General features: G+C 36.5%; 1 protein-coding gene across 1 annotated transcript; it reads left to right on the forward strand.

Annotated features, from left to right (window-relative positions):
- The first annotated feature begins 13,645 nt into the window (after positions 1 to 13,645).
- LOC126784525 (protein BEARSKIN2) lies at positions 13,646 to 15,765 on the forward strand. Its single transcript, XM_050509988.1, has 3 exons — positions 13,646 to 13,808; positions 14,470 to 14,750; positions 14,977 to 15,765. Exons 1-3 carry the CDS (start codon positions 13,646 to 13,648, stop codon positions 15,763 to 15,765), a joined length of 1,233 nt encoding a protein of 410 aa, XP_050365945.1.
- The last annotated feature ends 2,650 nt before the right edge of the window (positions 15,766 to 18,415 follow it).

The raw sequence follows: 18,415 nt of genomic DNA on the forward strand, positions 1-18,415 counted from the left end.
AGATTTTGAAGAAATTGTGACGGATGAGGATTTAGCAAATACACTGCCTTTTGATAATGATGATGAATTAGCAGATGACGTAATTTGAGAAAATCAAGATGCATGTGATCAAGAAATGTAGATTGATGATCCAAACGACAATGCAGTTGTCCAGAATCCTCCCATTGTTGCAGTTCCACATGCAGCAGAACCACACCCTACATAACCTCAAAATGACCCTCCAGACCCTCCTCAAAACCCTCGGCTTAGAAGATATAAGAGAACTAGAAAAGCAAAGTTTGGGGAGGGGGGGAATTGTAAATACATTGTCTATCTAGCTAAGGTAGAGATAATAGAAGATTGTGTAGAAGACAATGATCTAACAAATTTTGTTCAAGCTACAAAATGTGTTGAGTCAGAGAAGTGGAAAGAAGCAATGCAAGCTGAAATTGAGTCAATGGAGAAAAAAGGAGTTTGAGAATTAGTTGAAGCTGATCTGAGACAAAAGGTAATTGGCTGCAGGGTCTTCAAAACCAAGAGAGATACAACTGGAAACATCGAGACATTTTCTCTAGTTTCTTGCAAAGATTCTTTTAGGATTACTATGGTACTAGTTGCACACTATGATATGGAGCTGCACCAGATGGATGTCAAGACAGCTTTCTTAAATGGAGATTTTGATGGAGTGATTTACATGAAGCAATGAATGAGAATTTGGTCTGCAAGCTTGAAGAAATCAATTTATGGACTCAAGGAAGCTTCCAGGCAGTGGTACAAGAAATTTGACTCAAAGATTTCTTCTTTTGGCTTCATTGAAAATTTAGTTGATGAGTGTCTTTATTTAAAGACAGTTGGAGATTAATTTATTTTCTTAGTACTATATGTTGATGATTGTTGACGGCAAAAAAATAAAAATTCATATCTCGATGGTCTACGTTGGACTTGCCTTGTGATCAACTTTTATGATGAGTATGAGTCCTTATAGTTTGACGTCTCTACTGGAAGAATGATCAATTAGGGATTTTATCTACATTCAAATTTTAATCATCAATTATGGAAGATTATGGAACGTGGAACATGCATGCACGATTTGAATTTCGAATTCATTGAAGTTGGTTGCAAACAAGGTCTGGAAGTAAACTTGGTTAAAACATTCAAATTTGAAATCAAGAGACTTGGATACTTATCACGTCCGATTCAAAGCAAGACCAAGTCTAAAATCAAAGCCTCAGAAGCTTTCAACGTGGGAGATAGAATCAGTTGGTTGCAACTATAAGCCTTTCAAGTCAAATTGATAAAGATCAGAATCTCAATCAGTTAAAAAAAAATGGGAGATATACTCGACTCCACCCCATCCTCACTCCATTATATATACAAGCCGCTCGATCAAATAGGGGAAGGAGTAAGAGAAGTGAGGAAACAGTGGAAGAAAGAATGAGCTAGAGTGAAAAGAGTAGTAAGAATGAGAAGTTTTATATCAAACAAGCTTCAAATCCAGGTATCTTCCATGGTCTTATAGTCTTGCATCTTCGTCTTCACTTGTCATTGTTAACTTCTCTATGAGTGCAGCTTATATTTCAAGAGTCAAAAGTGTGGCTCTGCATCTCTTTCTTCATAATCACCAGAAAATATTCCCTCACCGCCATCAATATGAAAATCCCCTCGAGCACCAGAAATATTTCCTCACTACCAAGAATATGGAAATCCCCTAAAGGCCAAATATACCAACACTCACCAAATTTCTGGCTTTTCCCACAAATACAGAAAAGAAACCATCAAATACTTCCCACAATATCATGACCCAAAATGTTGTAGATATGATAAAGATGTGAGTGTTCAAGTTGGTGTATTGGAAGAGTTCTATGACAAATGAGGAAAAGAAAGCAAACTCACTTCCGTCTATTTGTGTTTCCAAGCAAGAGATAATATCGGCTAGTTTGCTTCACCTACAACAGAAACATCAACAAAGAGTGATTTGGCCCGGTATTTGTAGAAGTGAACTCAAGAAAAAGCAAGGTTGATGTCATGTCGGGTACCTGAGTGAGGGAAGCTGCTCCGAATTCTAAATGAGACAAGTCCTAAGCCAATCAGGGACTGCACATTAGGAAGTTCAGAGGAGGTGCTTCAATTCTTTGCAAAGTCAGAAAATATACTACAGTGTGGTGGAGACAGAACTGTGTACAAGACAAGTCGAGAAGACCATGAGCTCAATTGAAGTCTAGATTGGTGTGTAATTCAACAAAAACCGAGGGGTGGCATGCTCTGACAAATAAAACAAACGTGCCCAACGGTGGAAGTTTGAATGCTAAAGCTTAATTGGAGTAGAAAATTGGTGGCTAAATTCCAAACGGTGGAGTTCAGAGGCACAAATACATTTAATCAAATGGAATCATATGGTGCCACGTTACTTTGAGGAAGAGTCCGATTTGGTGTACTCCGTGCATGCAAAAAATGAGAAATTTCTTGATTGAGGCATACATGATTAATGTCAATGGGTGTCCATAAAATTAACAACCACGGTCTTGATACGCACCAACTTCTCAGATGCACAAAACTCTGCCGAGCTCGATATAAAGGGTTTTGTCAATCAACGTGAATCACGTAAATGGGCCTCCAACAAAATAATGGAAGTAAGCCCACAGTGCAAAGAGCCCAGCCTCATCTCAAAACCAACCTCAAAACGTCAACAACTTCAAAGTCAAAGTGAAGCAGTGTAAAGCCCATGTCAAGTCTCGAGGCCCAACTGCAAAGCTCGACACGGGTGTCCAAATTAAAATTAGTTCACTAAAATTCTGAGGCCCGCTGTAAAGCCCGGCACAACTCTAAGCTGTCTAATAAATGTTGAGGCCCGTTGCAAAGCCCGACAGACGCTCTACCAAATTGGGTGTCCAAATGAAATATGCTTAACGGATTCAAGGTCATCATATATCCGTCGAACTCAAAAGTCGGTACAAAACTGAAAGCCACATTAATGAACTATGGTCGGTTTGATCCCGCAAATGGTACGTAGGCAATCTAGCGACCCACTAGATGCAACCACATGTCCAAACAGAATCTCTGACTCCACCAGTCAAATTCGCCTAGTCCCAAATGAATCACTGAATGTAGTCACATTCTCCAAACACCAAAAAATTATATCTACTCCCAAATCACAAACAAATCCAAAATCATATCCATGGGCTCTAAACCCGCATCATCAACACAAAATCCAATCTCTGGTTCACTTACACCAAATTAGTCTCAAACACTACTCTCATTCCAAAATCATAGCTTTTCAATGTGTCATTCACGCATTGGAACTCTTGAACTACGAGTGGCTTGATCCCTCTCCCAGAGTACGTAGGCAACCCATTCAAATTTCCGGGTGCAGCCGCAAAAACAAACAAACACATATCCCACATATTTGGTTTCTTCATAAATGGAATCAAAGGGTATTTGCCTGCAAACAAGGGATTGTAATTAAGAGACACATTCTGTCTTTAATGGGTCGAACCCGAAATAATTAAAACTCTATTCACTATATGGATATGAGTAAAATTATGTTGGGTGACATGTTGGTTCACTATGTGCACAATTTTACTCAACAATGATATACTTTTGGCAAGCAGTAAGCAGTTAAAAGCTTTATGACATAAAAGATCTAGGTGAAGCATCATATGTACTAGAAATTGAGATTAAAAGAGATAGAGCACGAAATCTATTGGGATTGTCTCAGTAAAATTCTATTACTAAAGTTCTAAAAAGATTTAGTATGGAACAATCCTCTATAGGAGAAGTTCCTATGTCTAAATGTGACAAGCTCACAAAACATCAATGACCACAAACTGAAGCTGAGAAGGAGAGTATGAAGTCAAAGCCTTATGCAAGACTAGTTGGAAGTCTCATGTATGCTTAAGTTTGCACAAGACCTGACTTAGCTTTTGCAGTTGGATGTTGTCGAGGTTTTCAATCTAATCCAGGTTATGAACACTGGGTTGCAGGGAAGAAGGTGTTGAGATATCTACAGAAGACAAAGAATCACATGCTAGTTTCCAGACAAGTCAATGATTTGAAGGTTGCTACATTTTCAAATTTTGACTTTGCAGGGAATTACCCTGATTCAAAGAAGTCTACTTGTGGATATGTGTACATGCTATCAGGTGGAGCTATTGCTTGGAAGACCATGAAGCAAACCTTAATTTCGACATCAACCATGCAAGCTGAATACATAGCAGTATATGAAGCAGTGTGTGAAGGAGTGTGGATTAGAAATTTTCTACAGCAAACTCAAATACTTAGTCACATTGTAGAAGACAAGCTGGAAATATTTTGTGACAATGAGGCAATTGTGTTCTTCTGCAAGAACAATAAGAGATCCAACAATTCCAAGCATATAGATTTAAAGTAGAGTTAATTTCGCCATCGGTACCCAAACTATTGTGGTAAGGTCAATGTAGTACCTCAACTCTGAGTTGTACCAATGTAATACCCAAACTTGTAATTCGCTATCAACGAAGGGTCTGAGCCCAATTTCTGTTACGGCTTCGTTATCTCGGTCACGTGTCCCGCACGTGATTACAAAAAAATTTCAACATCGGTACCCAACATCATAACTTCTTGTCTTTTCTCTTTTTCTTCTCATTCTCCTTCACTCTCCCTCCTTCCACACTGTATTTCTGAGCTCAATTTTGAGGCAAAGCAACACTACGGGTTATGTTTCTTCCAAACTCTTCAATCACGATGACGACTTCTCCCAGCTTGGAACCTCCGCCTTGAGACACAACATAGTCTCCCTCACATCCTCCACCTACGACCTTCTCTCCCTCCACCTACAACATTCAAGGCATGTAAAGCGGTGCGGTCGGCGGTCGAGAATCTCAGAGTGAAGGTCTGCGATCATGGCGTATCGATGGATCGGGGGTTCCAAGCAGAGGTGGAGGAGCTCGAAGATGGTGTTGGTGATGAAGGAAGAGGCGGTGGGGATGAGAGGAGGTGGAGCTCCTCGATGCCACACTATGGTGGTGAAGTGTCAGGAGCATAATGAGAATGGGTTGGTGTTTTGCCCAATTTGTAAGTTGTTTCTTAATTCTAGATATTTACTATAAGAGTTTCTTATTTATGGTCTTAGAACCCACATAGAGTTATCTAGGTAAATACCATTTTTATTTTGATCCATAAGACGAAACCGTGACATAAATTGGTCTCAGACCCCTCATTGATAGCGAAAAACGAATTTTGGTACTACATTGGTACAACTCAGAGTTTGGGTACTACATTGACCTTGCCACAAGAGTTTGGGTACCACTGTTGAATTTTTTTGTGGTCACGTGCATGACACGTGACCGAGATAACGGAGCCGTAACGGAAATTAGGCTTAGACCCTTCGTTGATAGCGAATTACAAGTTTGGGTACTACATTGGTACAACTCAGAGTTGGGGTGCTACATTGACCTTACCAGAATAGTTTGGGTACCGATGGTGAACTTTTTTCTTTAAAGTATTATAGTGTTAGAGATAGGGCAACTATGGTGAGTTAATGGTTTTAAGCATAGATACAAACTCACAACTAGCATACCCTTTTCACAAAAACATTACCAGTTAAGGTGTTCAAGAAACACACATAGATCATTTGTATTTTATCAAAATTAGATGCTTAAGTTTAGTGGGAGCTGAGTCTAGTAAGAGCAAACTAAAATTCGAGTTTTGAGTTCTTGTTTTAATTACTTTTGTAATGACAGTTTTCTTAAAGTAAAATTAAGTCTTGAGGTATTTTAGAATTGTTTGTGTTTTTGCTTCACCTTTATGTTGGTTTGGAAAATCTTATTGTTTACAGTAATATATATACTTGTTATCAAATGACTTTAATCATGTTCAACATGATGATATGGTTCAGGCAAATTATAAAGTCAATGGTGTTCAGAAAAATTGCTTGAAATTCTAGTTTTAGAACATACAGTAGGACTTGATATATATTATATACTTGTTAATACACATTGATATATATATATATATGATCAATACTGTAGATTAGACATATGTATTTTGTTGGAGCTTATGTTGTAGCAAAGAAGCTCTGCATTTTGTTAAAATGTAACTCGTTTCTTGTTTTGTATAAGTGATTGCAAAGTGACCATGTTGTGATGGGGATTTTTGATTCAATTGTTTTTGGCGAGCATGTACTACAGTAGGTAGTATAGTTTTTGATGTTACAGGAACTTGATTATCGTAAACAAAAAGTGATTCTCCAAGTGGAAGATTGTTAGATCAATTTTGGACATATCACATATTATATGATAATCATGCTTAATGTCATAACCTATTTCTACATGGAAACAAAGACAATATTAAATATAGTTCATAATGATTTTCGTGTATTGTATCATTATAGTAAGGAATTCTAATATAAGTCTAGAAGCAAGACTACAAATCAGTATTGAATCAGTAATACAAATAAGATGACTTAACTCATAAGAAATCTTTAATGAAATGACTCTTATGGTTATTGATCTTCTATATATAGATGGTAAATGTCACTGTTATCACTATGAATTATTGCATAAGTTTCTGTCCATTGAGAAAGCAGAGAGTAGTAATTAACAAAAGACTTTGCCTAGCACTTTGTGATTTCGGATTAAGAGCAATGGATACGAGAGTTGTTCATGAAGATGGTAAGCTATTCTCATTCATTAAATTTATAGTTAGTTATTATGCATATGATCTTTGGTTTTGTTCTCATAACATGTAATTGGATTTACAAGCTTATCTCACTACAACAGATAATGACTTTGGCGACAACCCAAAGTTGTCACATAAAGTCTATATTTCTTGCATAATTGGAAAAGTGACAACTAAAAATTGTCGCAACCGGTTATCGCTTAAAGTGTTTCACTGATTGTTAAAAGTGACGAAAATACACATTTATCGCTTTTGCAATATGTGAGACAATTGATTCCTCACATCTGACATACAACGAGAAACGTAAGTTTATTGCAAAAACCATATGTGAGACTTTAAATTTGTTATAATTTTCAATTTCTGAGTCATAATTTACGTTGCATATTTAATTGGCGAGAGGTTATTTTTGTTACAATTGTATAAACAAGGTTTTATTTACGTCGCATATTTCATTGGCGAGACTTTATATTTGTTACAATTTTCAATTTCCAAGACTTAATTTACGTCACATATTTATTTGGCGAGACTTTTTTGTTGTCACAATTTCAATTTCTGAGGCTTTATTTACGTCGCATATTTAATTGGCGAGACTTTCTTTTGGTTACAATTTTCAGTTTTCGAGGCTTATTTTACGTCGCATATTTCATTGGCGAGACTTTATTTTTGTCACAATTTTCAATTTTCAAGGCTTAATTTACGTCGCATATTTCATTGGCGAGGCTTTATTTTTGTCACTGTTTCAATTTTAGAGGCTTTATTTACATCACATATTTAATTGGCGAGACTTTATTTTTGTTACATTTTCAATTTCCGAGGCTTTATTTTTGTCACATTTTCAATTTCCCAAGTTTTACTTACGTCGCATAAAGTAACTCATGAGATTTTATTTTTGAAACAATTTGTATAACCGAGGTTTCATTTACGTCGCGTATTCATTTAGCGTGGTTTGCATATTTATCGCGTATTCTTTCATCGAGGATGCAACTGTTTTGCATGTTGTAAATGTGACAACTCTATAAGTCTGTCGCGCTTGACAATCAACAAAACACTTTAAGTGACAACCGGTTGTGACAACTCAAATTCGTCACATATTTAATTATGCGAGAAATGTAAATTTTTTGCAACACCAACATAGTTGTCAGAAAATATGTTATACAAGACAAAATACTTGTCGAATATAATAATATGGGAGGTCGCGTGTTATGTCACATATAATAATAACCAACATATTTAAATGTCGCAATTCATATTTATTAAATTAAAAATAATGTAGAATATTACCAATAAAAAGAATTGTTCCAGTAATTAATACAATTTATTAAATAATAACTAATTTATTTCTTGTTTGAAATTAAAACAACCAAATAAAATCAAATATCTACTAGCCAAGACCAGCTACAGTATATGCTAAATTACTTGCTCATAAATAAATAGTCATCTATCTCTAGATCATCTTCATTGTCATTGGCACATTCTTCAATTACGTAAGATATTTGGATATGTGTAAATTGTATCACACAACCAATGCCAATCCTCTATCGGTCTCTCAGTGCCCCATAGATTTACTGGAGAAAGAGTAGCACGTCCCTGAGCATGTATCCCACACTTTCGAAAGTGGTCATGCAACTTCCACTTAAAGTTAGTATACGTCGAACACATCTTATCATCCATGAACTCAATTATCTTTAGATGTTCAATGTCCACGATAAAGTGTACCTGATTAAAATTAAATATGTTAAGAATAATCTTGGTACATACAATACACATATATATGTAGATTTAATCAAATAGACCTAAACTTACCATCAACCTTTCCCTCAATTATCTTTTCCAATTGTATTTCCATGTGTAGGCCTCCTGATTAGTTTCCTTTGGCCAAGTTGTTGAGCTTGAGAAGACATCTGCAACACATGACAAACAATATATAGACAATTTTCAACCTACTCATACAGTCTTGATTTTTTAAAAACGAAATGAGAAAAAGCATCAATATATAGACGTACGTTAAGATATGAGATCGGGAAAGGTAGAGATAGAGTGATAGAGATGGAGGAGATATAAAAAGTGTTTATCACTCTGAGAGGAGTAGTTTAAGGAAGAGAGGAGACGTGAAGATAGCTGATATAGGAGATTGGAAAAAATAAAATTTGGAAAGATAATTAAGAGGAGACGTGAATGTGGGAAGAGATTATTGCAAAATCTTCCTAGTAACTAATAGAGGGAGGGGGGGCATTCATGACAAATCTTAGACCAAACCCTAATCAAAAACACTTATTATTTCCTTAATCGTTTTGAACCTAATTCAGGACATTGGGGGATTAATATATACAATTGGATTAATATATATTGGCATATATGAGGCCATGAGGAGATTAAACAAGCAACAGATCGAAAGTCAAAACAAGCAAAACACATCACAGAAGAGTTTATGGTTTACTACGGCCATGATACTAGATCATAAATTACACTGTCAATTACTCATAAACAAGAAAAAACTTAACCAAAAGTTTCCATCAGGACTTATATCCAACCAAAATATAGCAGGTAATTGCTCTTGGTACATACCTTTGAGGAGATATCTCGAATAGTAGAGGTGATTGTGAAGATATACACTCTATATCTTTTTTATATTGTTCTCCATCCTAGACTTATATCCAACCAAAATATAGCAGGTAATTGCTCTTGGTACATACATTTGAGGAGATATCTCGAATAGTAGAGGTGATCTTGAAGATATACACTCTATATCTTTTTTATATTGTTCTCCATCCTATTCAAGTGAGATAGATCTTGATTAGGTGGGCTCCAAACTTTTCTGTTCCCACTCATTTCAAGTGGATTTCTCTAACCCATATTTGAATTTGATAGGATCTATTCTCATACAAAGACACTTGATAGAATTTTGCCACACTTCGAGTGGATTCTCTGTAACCCATATTTGAATTTGATAGGATGTCTTGCCATACAAAGACACTTGATAGAATTGCCCTCATTTCGAGTGGATTCTCTCTAACCCATATTTGAATTTGATAGGATCTCTTCTCATACAAAGACACTTGATAGAATTTTGCCACACTTCGAGCGGATTCTCTCTAACTCATATTTAAATTTGATAGGATCTCTTCTCATACAAAGTCACTTGATAGTTGGCCTTAATTCGAGTGGATTCTCTCTAACCCATGTTGGATTTGATAAGATCACTTCTCATACAAGTCACTTGATAGAATTTTGCCCTCACTTCGAGCAGATGCTTATTTTTTTATAAGATATATACACCATGTGGGTTTTATCTCATCAAGGCTCGCCTTGAGGAGATTTTCAGTTCACGTTGATTTGATTTCACACACATACAACCCTGAGCAAAAACTGTCGATAAAGTACTTTTTAATTAGTGAGAAATTTTAATTTTTGACAATGGTTTTTAGCGAGTAAATAAATTTTGTCACATAAAAATTATCCAACAACTCACAAAATTTGTCGCTAAAATTACAGTTAGTGAGAAAACTTAGATTTTCACATAATGAATAAGCGATGCGCCCTTTAATTTGTCACATAATTATTTTTTTGTGAGAGAATTAAAGTTATCGTATAAACATTGACCAACAATTGAAAAAGTTGTCGCATAATTAACATTTTGCAAGAGAATTTAGCTGTTGCAAAATGTCATATAAGCGACAACTATTAATTTGTCACAAATACCTACTTTATGCAAGAGAATTGCAATTATCACAAAAACATTAACCGACGACCAATGGTATTCGTTGCTGAAGTACCTTTTAGCGAGGAACATCAAGTTGTCACATAAACATCACACGACACCTTGCTAAAGTTGTTACCCAATTAGTTTTCGGTGAGGAAGTAGAATTTGTCACAAATACGGTACCCGACAACTTGCAGAATATGTTGCCGAAAATGTCTTCAATGACAAAAAACTAATTATCACATACATAATAAACGACAATCTCTTTAATTTGTTGCCTAATTAATATTTTGTGAGGAAGTTAGAGTTGTCACAAAAACAGTAGCCGATAACTGGTAAAGGTTGTCGCATAATTAATATTTTGTGAGGAATTCGGTTGTCAGAAAATAGTATATAAGCGACAACTATAAATTGGTCGCAAATGCTTACTTTTTGCGACAAATTGGTTGTCACTAATGAGATTGTGTGGGACAAATGAAGTTTCCTCGCATTGGTCATGTTTTTGCAACAGATTTTGTGTTGTCACAAAAAAATTTCCTCGCTTTTGCTATAATCTCTTGTAGTGTCTGCTTAGGGAATTACATTATTTTCCCATCATATCCATACTTGAGTTATAAAGGGGAAATCAATTAAGTTGTATGTGAGACTTCTTGTGGACTCAAAGTAGGATATCTAAGGGAGCATCTTGACGTGGCAGACTTCCTTCTCCCTCCACATTACCTCTTTATGTATAGAATGTTTGGAAAAAAAATTGTTACATTTTCATTGTGTTCGCGAATGTCATACTATGATGAGTCAAATGTGCCTCTTTATTTGGAGGAGAATGTCATGTGATTTATTGTATGTGAAAAACAATTTTGTGAAGCCTCAAGACCCATTCAATCAACAAAGAGGCAAGTTGCTATATGAATAGCAACTTTGATGGTACATGTAGGTTGAAATGCAATAGAGAAAGCCTATGCATATATGTTGGAGGTGGCTGAAATGTTTGACACAGAAATGAAGATGCATTAATGATGCATAAAAACATTGAAGCTTGAAATAAGGAAGAAGTTTGAATTCTCTTTCTTGTGCATGGACGTATTGGATTTGCATGGGAAAGCATGAAGAGGTTTGCCTATATAAAGACATGAGAAGTGGTGCAATTTTAGTACTGGAGGAAACTCATCTTGTGTGTTATCAAGAGTGAGAGATAAAGAGAAAACTCCAAGTAGAGAGTTTTGTGTGTGTAGCAAAATAAAGTGAGTGTGAGAGTGTATCTCTTCAAGTGTGAGTCTTGAAGTAGTGTTTCTCTCGGTGTAACCTTTATTCATATAATTGAGGTTCTTTATTGTTGCTGTCCGTGGACGTAGACACTCTGCTGAACTACATTAAAATCTCGGTGTTCTCTATCATTTTGTATTATTTCCTCTTGTAATTGTGAGTTAGTTTCAATTTATATTTTACAACTTATTCTTCTGCATTCCCTAACATACTATAGATCAATAGATGTAGTTCTAGTACCACAAGTACTACAAGATCAAGAAGAAGATGTAAAAGTGTTGGTGAAGTTCTGCGGGAGTCAAAGTTGTTGGGAGTCAAAATACTCTATCTTATGGACGAAAAGGAGTCGTTTGATAAATACTTGATCCATCTTAAGGATGTGAAGTACGATGAATATGGAACGATCGAAACTAGCAATAAGATTATTATTGCTCTAAGAAAGAAGTCCTCGTCGGTATGGCGAGCAAACACACGATCGAAACTAGCAACGATCCATCTTAAGGATGCAATGGGCTCAACCGCGACGGCAAGAAAGAAGTCCTCGTCGGTATGTTTGCTCTAATTAAGGTCTGTTATGTTATCTTTCATTTTCTTTCGTACATGTAGCGATATAGAACCAAGAATAAGAACATGCATGATTGATAAATTGATTCATGAACCTCAGGATCATAAACGGACTTTCCATGAAATATCCACCCTGAAAGTGAAAATTAAACTATATATGGAGATTATCAAACCATGCATATGTATCCATATATGCATGTGGCATAGCTAGCGAAGCCTTAGGCTACACTTGGGGTTGGTCTCATGACTTGACTTGAATGATATCGATAGTTGATGATACTGTACGTCAAAGAAAATCATCACTTGATATAGAGCCTGTGATAAATCCTTTAATATTATTCAGCCGTATAATTATAATCATATGCAAGGGTAGACCCGTATAAAAAGGATGATGAAAACCACAATTAAACAGAAAGGAAGAGTGTAATTCAATCAAATGACTCAATCTGAAGCATTTCAATAAGTTGCTGCATATAAACATGCATGTGCTATCGAGCCCGAAGCTATGGCGACTGCATAACCGTTTGATATTAAGAATTAAGATCGAGTACTAAGACCAAACCCTAAGTTATTTAAGCTAGCTAGTATGAATGCTAATAATGCTTACAAAATTTCGACCGTCCAATCAATTGTGAAAATCCCAAGAAGGTTTAGTAGCTGTTTTTCCGAGACTTGCTTTGGAAACAATCAAGTATCACATAATTATATTAAGGCTTATTTTCATCGGGATCGTTTTTTGCTTAAAATACTTGTCTCATACCATTTGGAAATGAAATGAGAAAGAAGGAGCCAAAGTCACTATATCAAGCGCGTGCAATTTCGATCAAGATCATCAGCAAGATCAAAATTAAGATGCATGCATCACGCATGCATGTTGATCATATTTTTGATTGATACCAGCCATCTTAACGTTAAGCTTGCACTTGATATCTTGATTATTGATCCATGCGCGCAGTTGCATTCTAATAACCATGTAGATGATTCTAATTCTTCTATATTCGTATATGCTCAAATATATCTCCACGAGTGGAGGAGTTAGATGACTTAGATCGATCTCTAGGGCGGTCTTATATTTGATTTAGTTGATTCATTGGAGAGCTAGAGTGTGGCCACGCTACTAAAAAGCATGTGAAGAAGATCCAGAAAAAGTAAATTACAGTAGAATATCCATGGATCGCTGGGAGTCTTATTCCACATATATTAGACTTGCTTTTTACGATAGCTTTAACCATCCCCGTCGGCGTAGTCACCGGCCGTCAACTTTTTCACAAAAACCATTAAAGCATTGCATATATCCGTTGACAACCATCACAGTATTTAAGCCCCATTACACCATTCCCACGTAAAACTTTGATTTGCTCCTCAAAACAAAGGGCTCTACAAACTTTGAGGAGTGCTAGCTACGTACAAACTGCAACGAGCGGCTAACTTGTAGTTAGCCGATATACTTAAAGATATTTGAAAACTGAGGTTGCCAGGTTACTAATGGCAACATCCAGCGGTGGTGTTCCCCCAGGGTTCCGATTCCACCCTACCGACGAAGAGCTGCTTCACTACTATTTGAAGAAGAAGGTCTCCTTTCAGAAGTTTGATATGGAGGTCATCAGAGAGGTCGACTTGAACAAGATGGAACCTTGGGAGTTACAAGGTACTTGCTACTTGTAATAACTTACTTCTTAATTCATTCTTCAATAATATTGTTTGAGTTTAATCACTTTAGTAGTTAATCGGTCATGCTGTCTTTTTCCTGGAATGATGCTGTTGGCTAATTTGAAGTCAAGAAGACTAATTTCTTACTGTCAGTCAATTGGTTTCGTTGGATTAATTGATTTATTTCTTTCCTTAATAATGCATGTATGGGGGTAGAAAGGAGTCCAGTTATATGTGGGCGAGTAGTTAATTACAGGGCTTAGTTTTTTGGTGATTGACTATAAAAGAAGAATGAAGCTTCCGGAAAGAGAATATAAAGAGGAAGAAAGAAGAAGGAGCAGTTTACAATGATGAAATGAAAGTGCAGATTTAATATTTTTATTCATATATATGTTTTTTGAAATTACAACGTACGTATTACAAGTTCCTTAAGATTTGTTTTGACCAGTTATCTGCTATCTATAATGTTAATTAAATATTCAAATCAAGCTCTTTCGTATGCAATATGCCCACATCCAAATTCAGTAACATGAGAAGTAACGAATGAATGGTTAAGAAGATGTAAGAATAAATTCTAAACAAGCTAGCTCCTGCACACGCACACATTTCTGACATTGATAGATGATCGATTGAACGAATAAAGTCTTTTGATGCTGCAGAGAGATGTAGAATTGGGTCGACTCCGCAAAACGAGTGGTATTTCTTTAGCCACAAAGACAGGAAGTACCCAACAGGATCAAGGACGAATAGGGCAACAAATGCTGGATTTTGGAAGGCAACAGGGAGAGACAAGTGCATCAGGAACACATACAAGAAGATTGGAATGAGGAAAACCCTGGTTTTCTACAGAGGAAGAGCCCCCCATGGCCAAAAAACTGATTGGATTATGCATGAGTACCGCCTTGAAGATGGCGATGATCCTCAAGGAAATCTTTCTAGTGTAAGTCAGCCAGTCTGCCGGATATTTGTGTCTATATTTCTGCTGTTATTCTCCTTAATTATCTCTGAAACAACGTTGTTTGTCTTAGGGTAATTAAGAATGTCATTTAGATTTAGGGTACGTTTTGAACGGGTGAGAAATTATCTAGCTGATAGTGATTCAAAGTCGTAGTTTGACACCATATTCAGAGATTTGATACGTAATGTTGATATTTATGCATGTGCAGGAAGATGGATGGGTGATATGTCGGGTATTTAAGAAGAAGAATTTATTCAAGGTAACTGGGACTACTGAAGGAGGAAGCTCTAGCATGAACTCATCAGATCATCACCAGCATCAACAGCTGACTATGAACACCAACCAATTGCAAGCCCGAACCTTTATGCATGCACATAGCAGTAGATCAGACACCAACCAGTACCTACTACGCCAACAAGCCTTTGAACTAAACAGACCTCACGATCATGATCAAGATCAGGATCAGTTGCCACACACCCTCCACTATGCCCACCTCAATTTGCAGCCGCCTCCTCAGTACTCTCTTTTCCACTCTCAAGCCCTTAATATACCAACGAACTCCCACAAAGCCATATCTGCATACAATGACTATTCGGCCCTCCCTTCCGACTCGTCACCTGGCCATGGCATGGTCAAGCAGCTTATGACCAACCCCAGAGACTGCGAGAGCACTGGCAGCGAGAGCCTCCGTTACCAAGCTTGCGAACCAGGCTTGGAAGTTAACGACACCACTTGTGAACCAAATCAGCAACAGATGGTTAATACAGGAGGAAGATCATCAGATGATCAAGGCATGAGTGAATGGGCTATGCTGGACCGGCTTGTAACTTCTCATCTTGGAAATGAAGATTCAACGTCCAAAGTTGAAGCTGCAGCTGCAGCGAGGTATGATCAGGACAGGAATGGATCCTCTACCGTCAACCAGATTAACCAGCAGCAACAGCAACAGCAGCTCTCTTTGCGTGGAGAGATGGATTTTTGGGGCTATGCAAAATAGTAGGTCGTGCATGCATGCCTGCTTATATGTGCTTATACGTGTTGCGCGCTGTCTACCTAGCTAGCTACAAAAGATTTAAAAGAGTCAAAATGGCTCTACCCATGCATATACAACATCAAGGGTATAAGTTAAGTTATATATCGAATCAATTTGATAGTAATATTAATTGGAAGGGAGTAACATATAAGCCCTAACATATAATTTGTTCCCTGTAAAAAAAACATATAATTGTTCCTTCTGGGGGGTTAGACTTTATTAATTTCCTTAATTTGGATGTACATTTATTTGATATTAATTTAATTAATTATGAATTTTTGAAATAATTGTTCATTTGGTAAATTATCATCGTGTTGATATGATCGATCTTTCTCTTAGTAGAGAAATTATTATATATATTTGTATATAGTCCACATGACGTACCCCTTAATGCTATTGATTCATTTTTATTGTGTTTGTTTTTTATTGATTACTTATATTTAAATAATTTTATTTTTGATTGGTTACTCATATGATTGACTATGTATACCACATGACAGTATCACGTGATATTCTAGGTACCTTCTTACTTCTTAGTATTAGCATGTTTGATGATCATTCAAATTAGTGAATGTCTTCTGACAACAATTTTTGTATGTTTTCAAGATGTTTTTTTGGCAAGTGAGATTGTAAGGACTAACTCGCCCTTACTCTAAAATTTATTGAAATGAATAAAAAATTTGGGGACTAGGTCAAATCCACAGTTGTAGAAAGGGAAAATTTTACAAATAGTACATAAAATTAGGTTTATTATGAATTTCTATAAACAACTAATAAAACGTAAACTTAAGTACACAAATTTGAAACCCCGACTCAATAAACGTCAAGGCGCCAATAATACCGTTAGTTTGAACGTCACCCAAAATAATATCAGGGGTATTTTAGTCTACTTAGAGTACCCAACGCTCTCTGTCCTTTACCTGCTTGCACAAATGAAGTGCCAACACTTCTCTACTTGAGAATTCCCTGCAAGAATCCCCAGCTAGAATTGTTACAAGCATTATTTTTTGGTTCCAAAGCTTCAAGCTCTGATTTTTGGGCATTTTCATGGTTATACTAGTGAACTCGAACCTGGCCCTCAGACCCTCAGTCCACTCCCGCAGCTCAAGAAGGGCCAATTTGTGCGGTGGAACAATACCAACGCTCCGACAACAAAACAACATTCAAATACAAATGCATAGGCATGTCTTTTCTTCAAGGCCTTTAATTCAGAGCAAACATCGAAGTACTCTGAGAGCCTTAACCTACTTTGCAGTTTGCAATACGCGAAACGCTGAGTAATTAACCCCACGAAGATTTCTTACGTCATCGACGGCTTGCCGCTTCAGTTCAATTACCCTGAGAATCCGGGACCCCGGGAGCTGCACTACTCATCGTCAAGGACTCTGATTCTCTGATGGCTTTGAGGTTGTCGAGGTTGACCTCCGTTGAAAAATATCATGGTGATAAAATAGAGGATTGAAAAATAGGGGAATTGGAGGTAGTTAAGGAGTAGAAGGGTTTGTGTGTGTGGTCTTGGGATTTAAATGGGTTTTGGTGGATTAGAATAAGTTCAATTTGGTAGGTGTGAAATTAGAAGGCGGAGACGGTACTGTGCTAGCGGCAGTGGATGAGATATGGGCGTGGTCTGTGAAATAGTGTCTGAAAAGAGAGATGAAACTGAAAGTACTTGATTGCCATTTGTCAAATGATCATTAAACGGCGTAACTAACCGTGTGTATGTATAATGAATCGGGATCAAATTTTGATGTGCTAATGTTTACAGTTTGTTACTTGGTGTATAGTAATTCACAGTCAGCCTATTTTCATGCACCATTTGTAAAAAATTTCCTTTTGAGAAAATATAACATATCGGAAAGAAAATACAAAAGAAAAGAAAGCAGTTGAGTCCAACATGCACTTCAAATGATTGTCTTTTGCAACAACCCCAACAAAACAATAAAGAATCGTACATATCAATATCGACGGATACGAAGAAGATGCAACTAAATATCCCCTTTTAAGTATGTGGGAGTGAGCAATGAAAATGCATTGATCGAATAGGACATGGGCATGTTGACTAAGGAATATGTAATGGTCATCATGGGGTAAATGAAGAAGATGTGATACATGCTATAGCACTTGTAGAGTCACTTGATCTCTAGCAAAAGATAGTGCCAACCAATTTGAAAAGCTAGGCTAACTCAATCCTAATAATGATACTCATACCATTACTCAGAAAATTTTGATGACCTAGCCGTGGCAAAAACAGGCAAAAGTACCTTTGCAATGACCATACAAGGAAGCTAAACGTGATTAATTTTTTCATAATAAACGTGATTCAAATGATGCAGCCGCCTATTGTTCTTCAAAAGATGCATGAAGCAGGTTTGATGGTTTTTATTTTTTATTTTTTTTACAGCAAAAATCATCAAATTTCCTCAATCAAATTCGAAATTGAGAATGGCACATGGAGCAATTTGAAACCATAAAATGAATGAGAGAAAAGGAGAGTGATAACACTATTGATCATGTCCGGTAATAAAAAGAATGAAAGGATTAGAGAATATAAGGCCAATTCATGACTCATATTTTTAATTAAGGATACTCAAACATTATTTTCCACTTAATGTCA

Source organism: Argentina anserina, chromosome 2 (genome assembly GCF_933775445.1).
Source record: "Argentina anserina chromosome 2, drPotAnse1.1, whole genome shotgun sequence".
Taxonomy (NCBI): Eukaryota; Viridiplantae; Streptophyta; class Magnoliopsida; order Rosales; family Rosaceae; genus Argentina; species Argentina anserina.

Excerpts from the sequence above, each read along its gene's own strand:
- LOC126784525 (XM_050509988.1), top strand. The coding sequence starts at position 13,646 with ATGGCAACATCCAGCGGTGGTGTTCCCCCAGGGTTCCGATTCCACCCT. Across the intron at positions 13,809-14,469 it reads GGAACCTTGGGAGTTACAAG|AGAGATGTAGAATTGGGTCG; the intron begins GTACTTGCTACT and ends TTGATGCTGCAG. Across the intron at positions 14,751-14,976 it reads CTCAAGGAAATCTTTCTAGT|GAAGATGGATGGGTGATATG; the intron begins GTAAGTCAGCCA and ends ATGCATGTGCAG.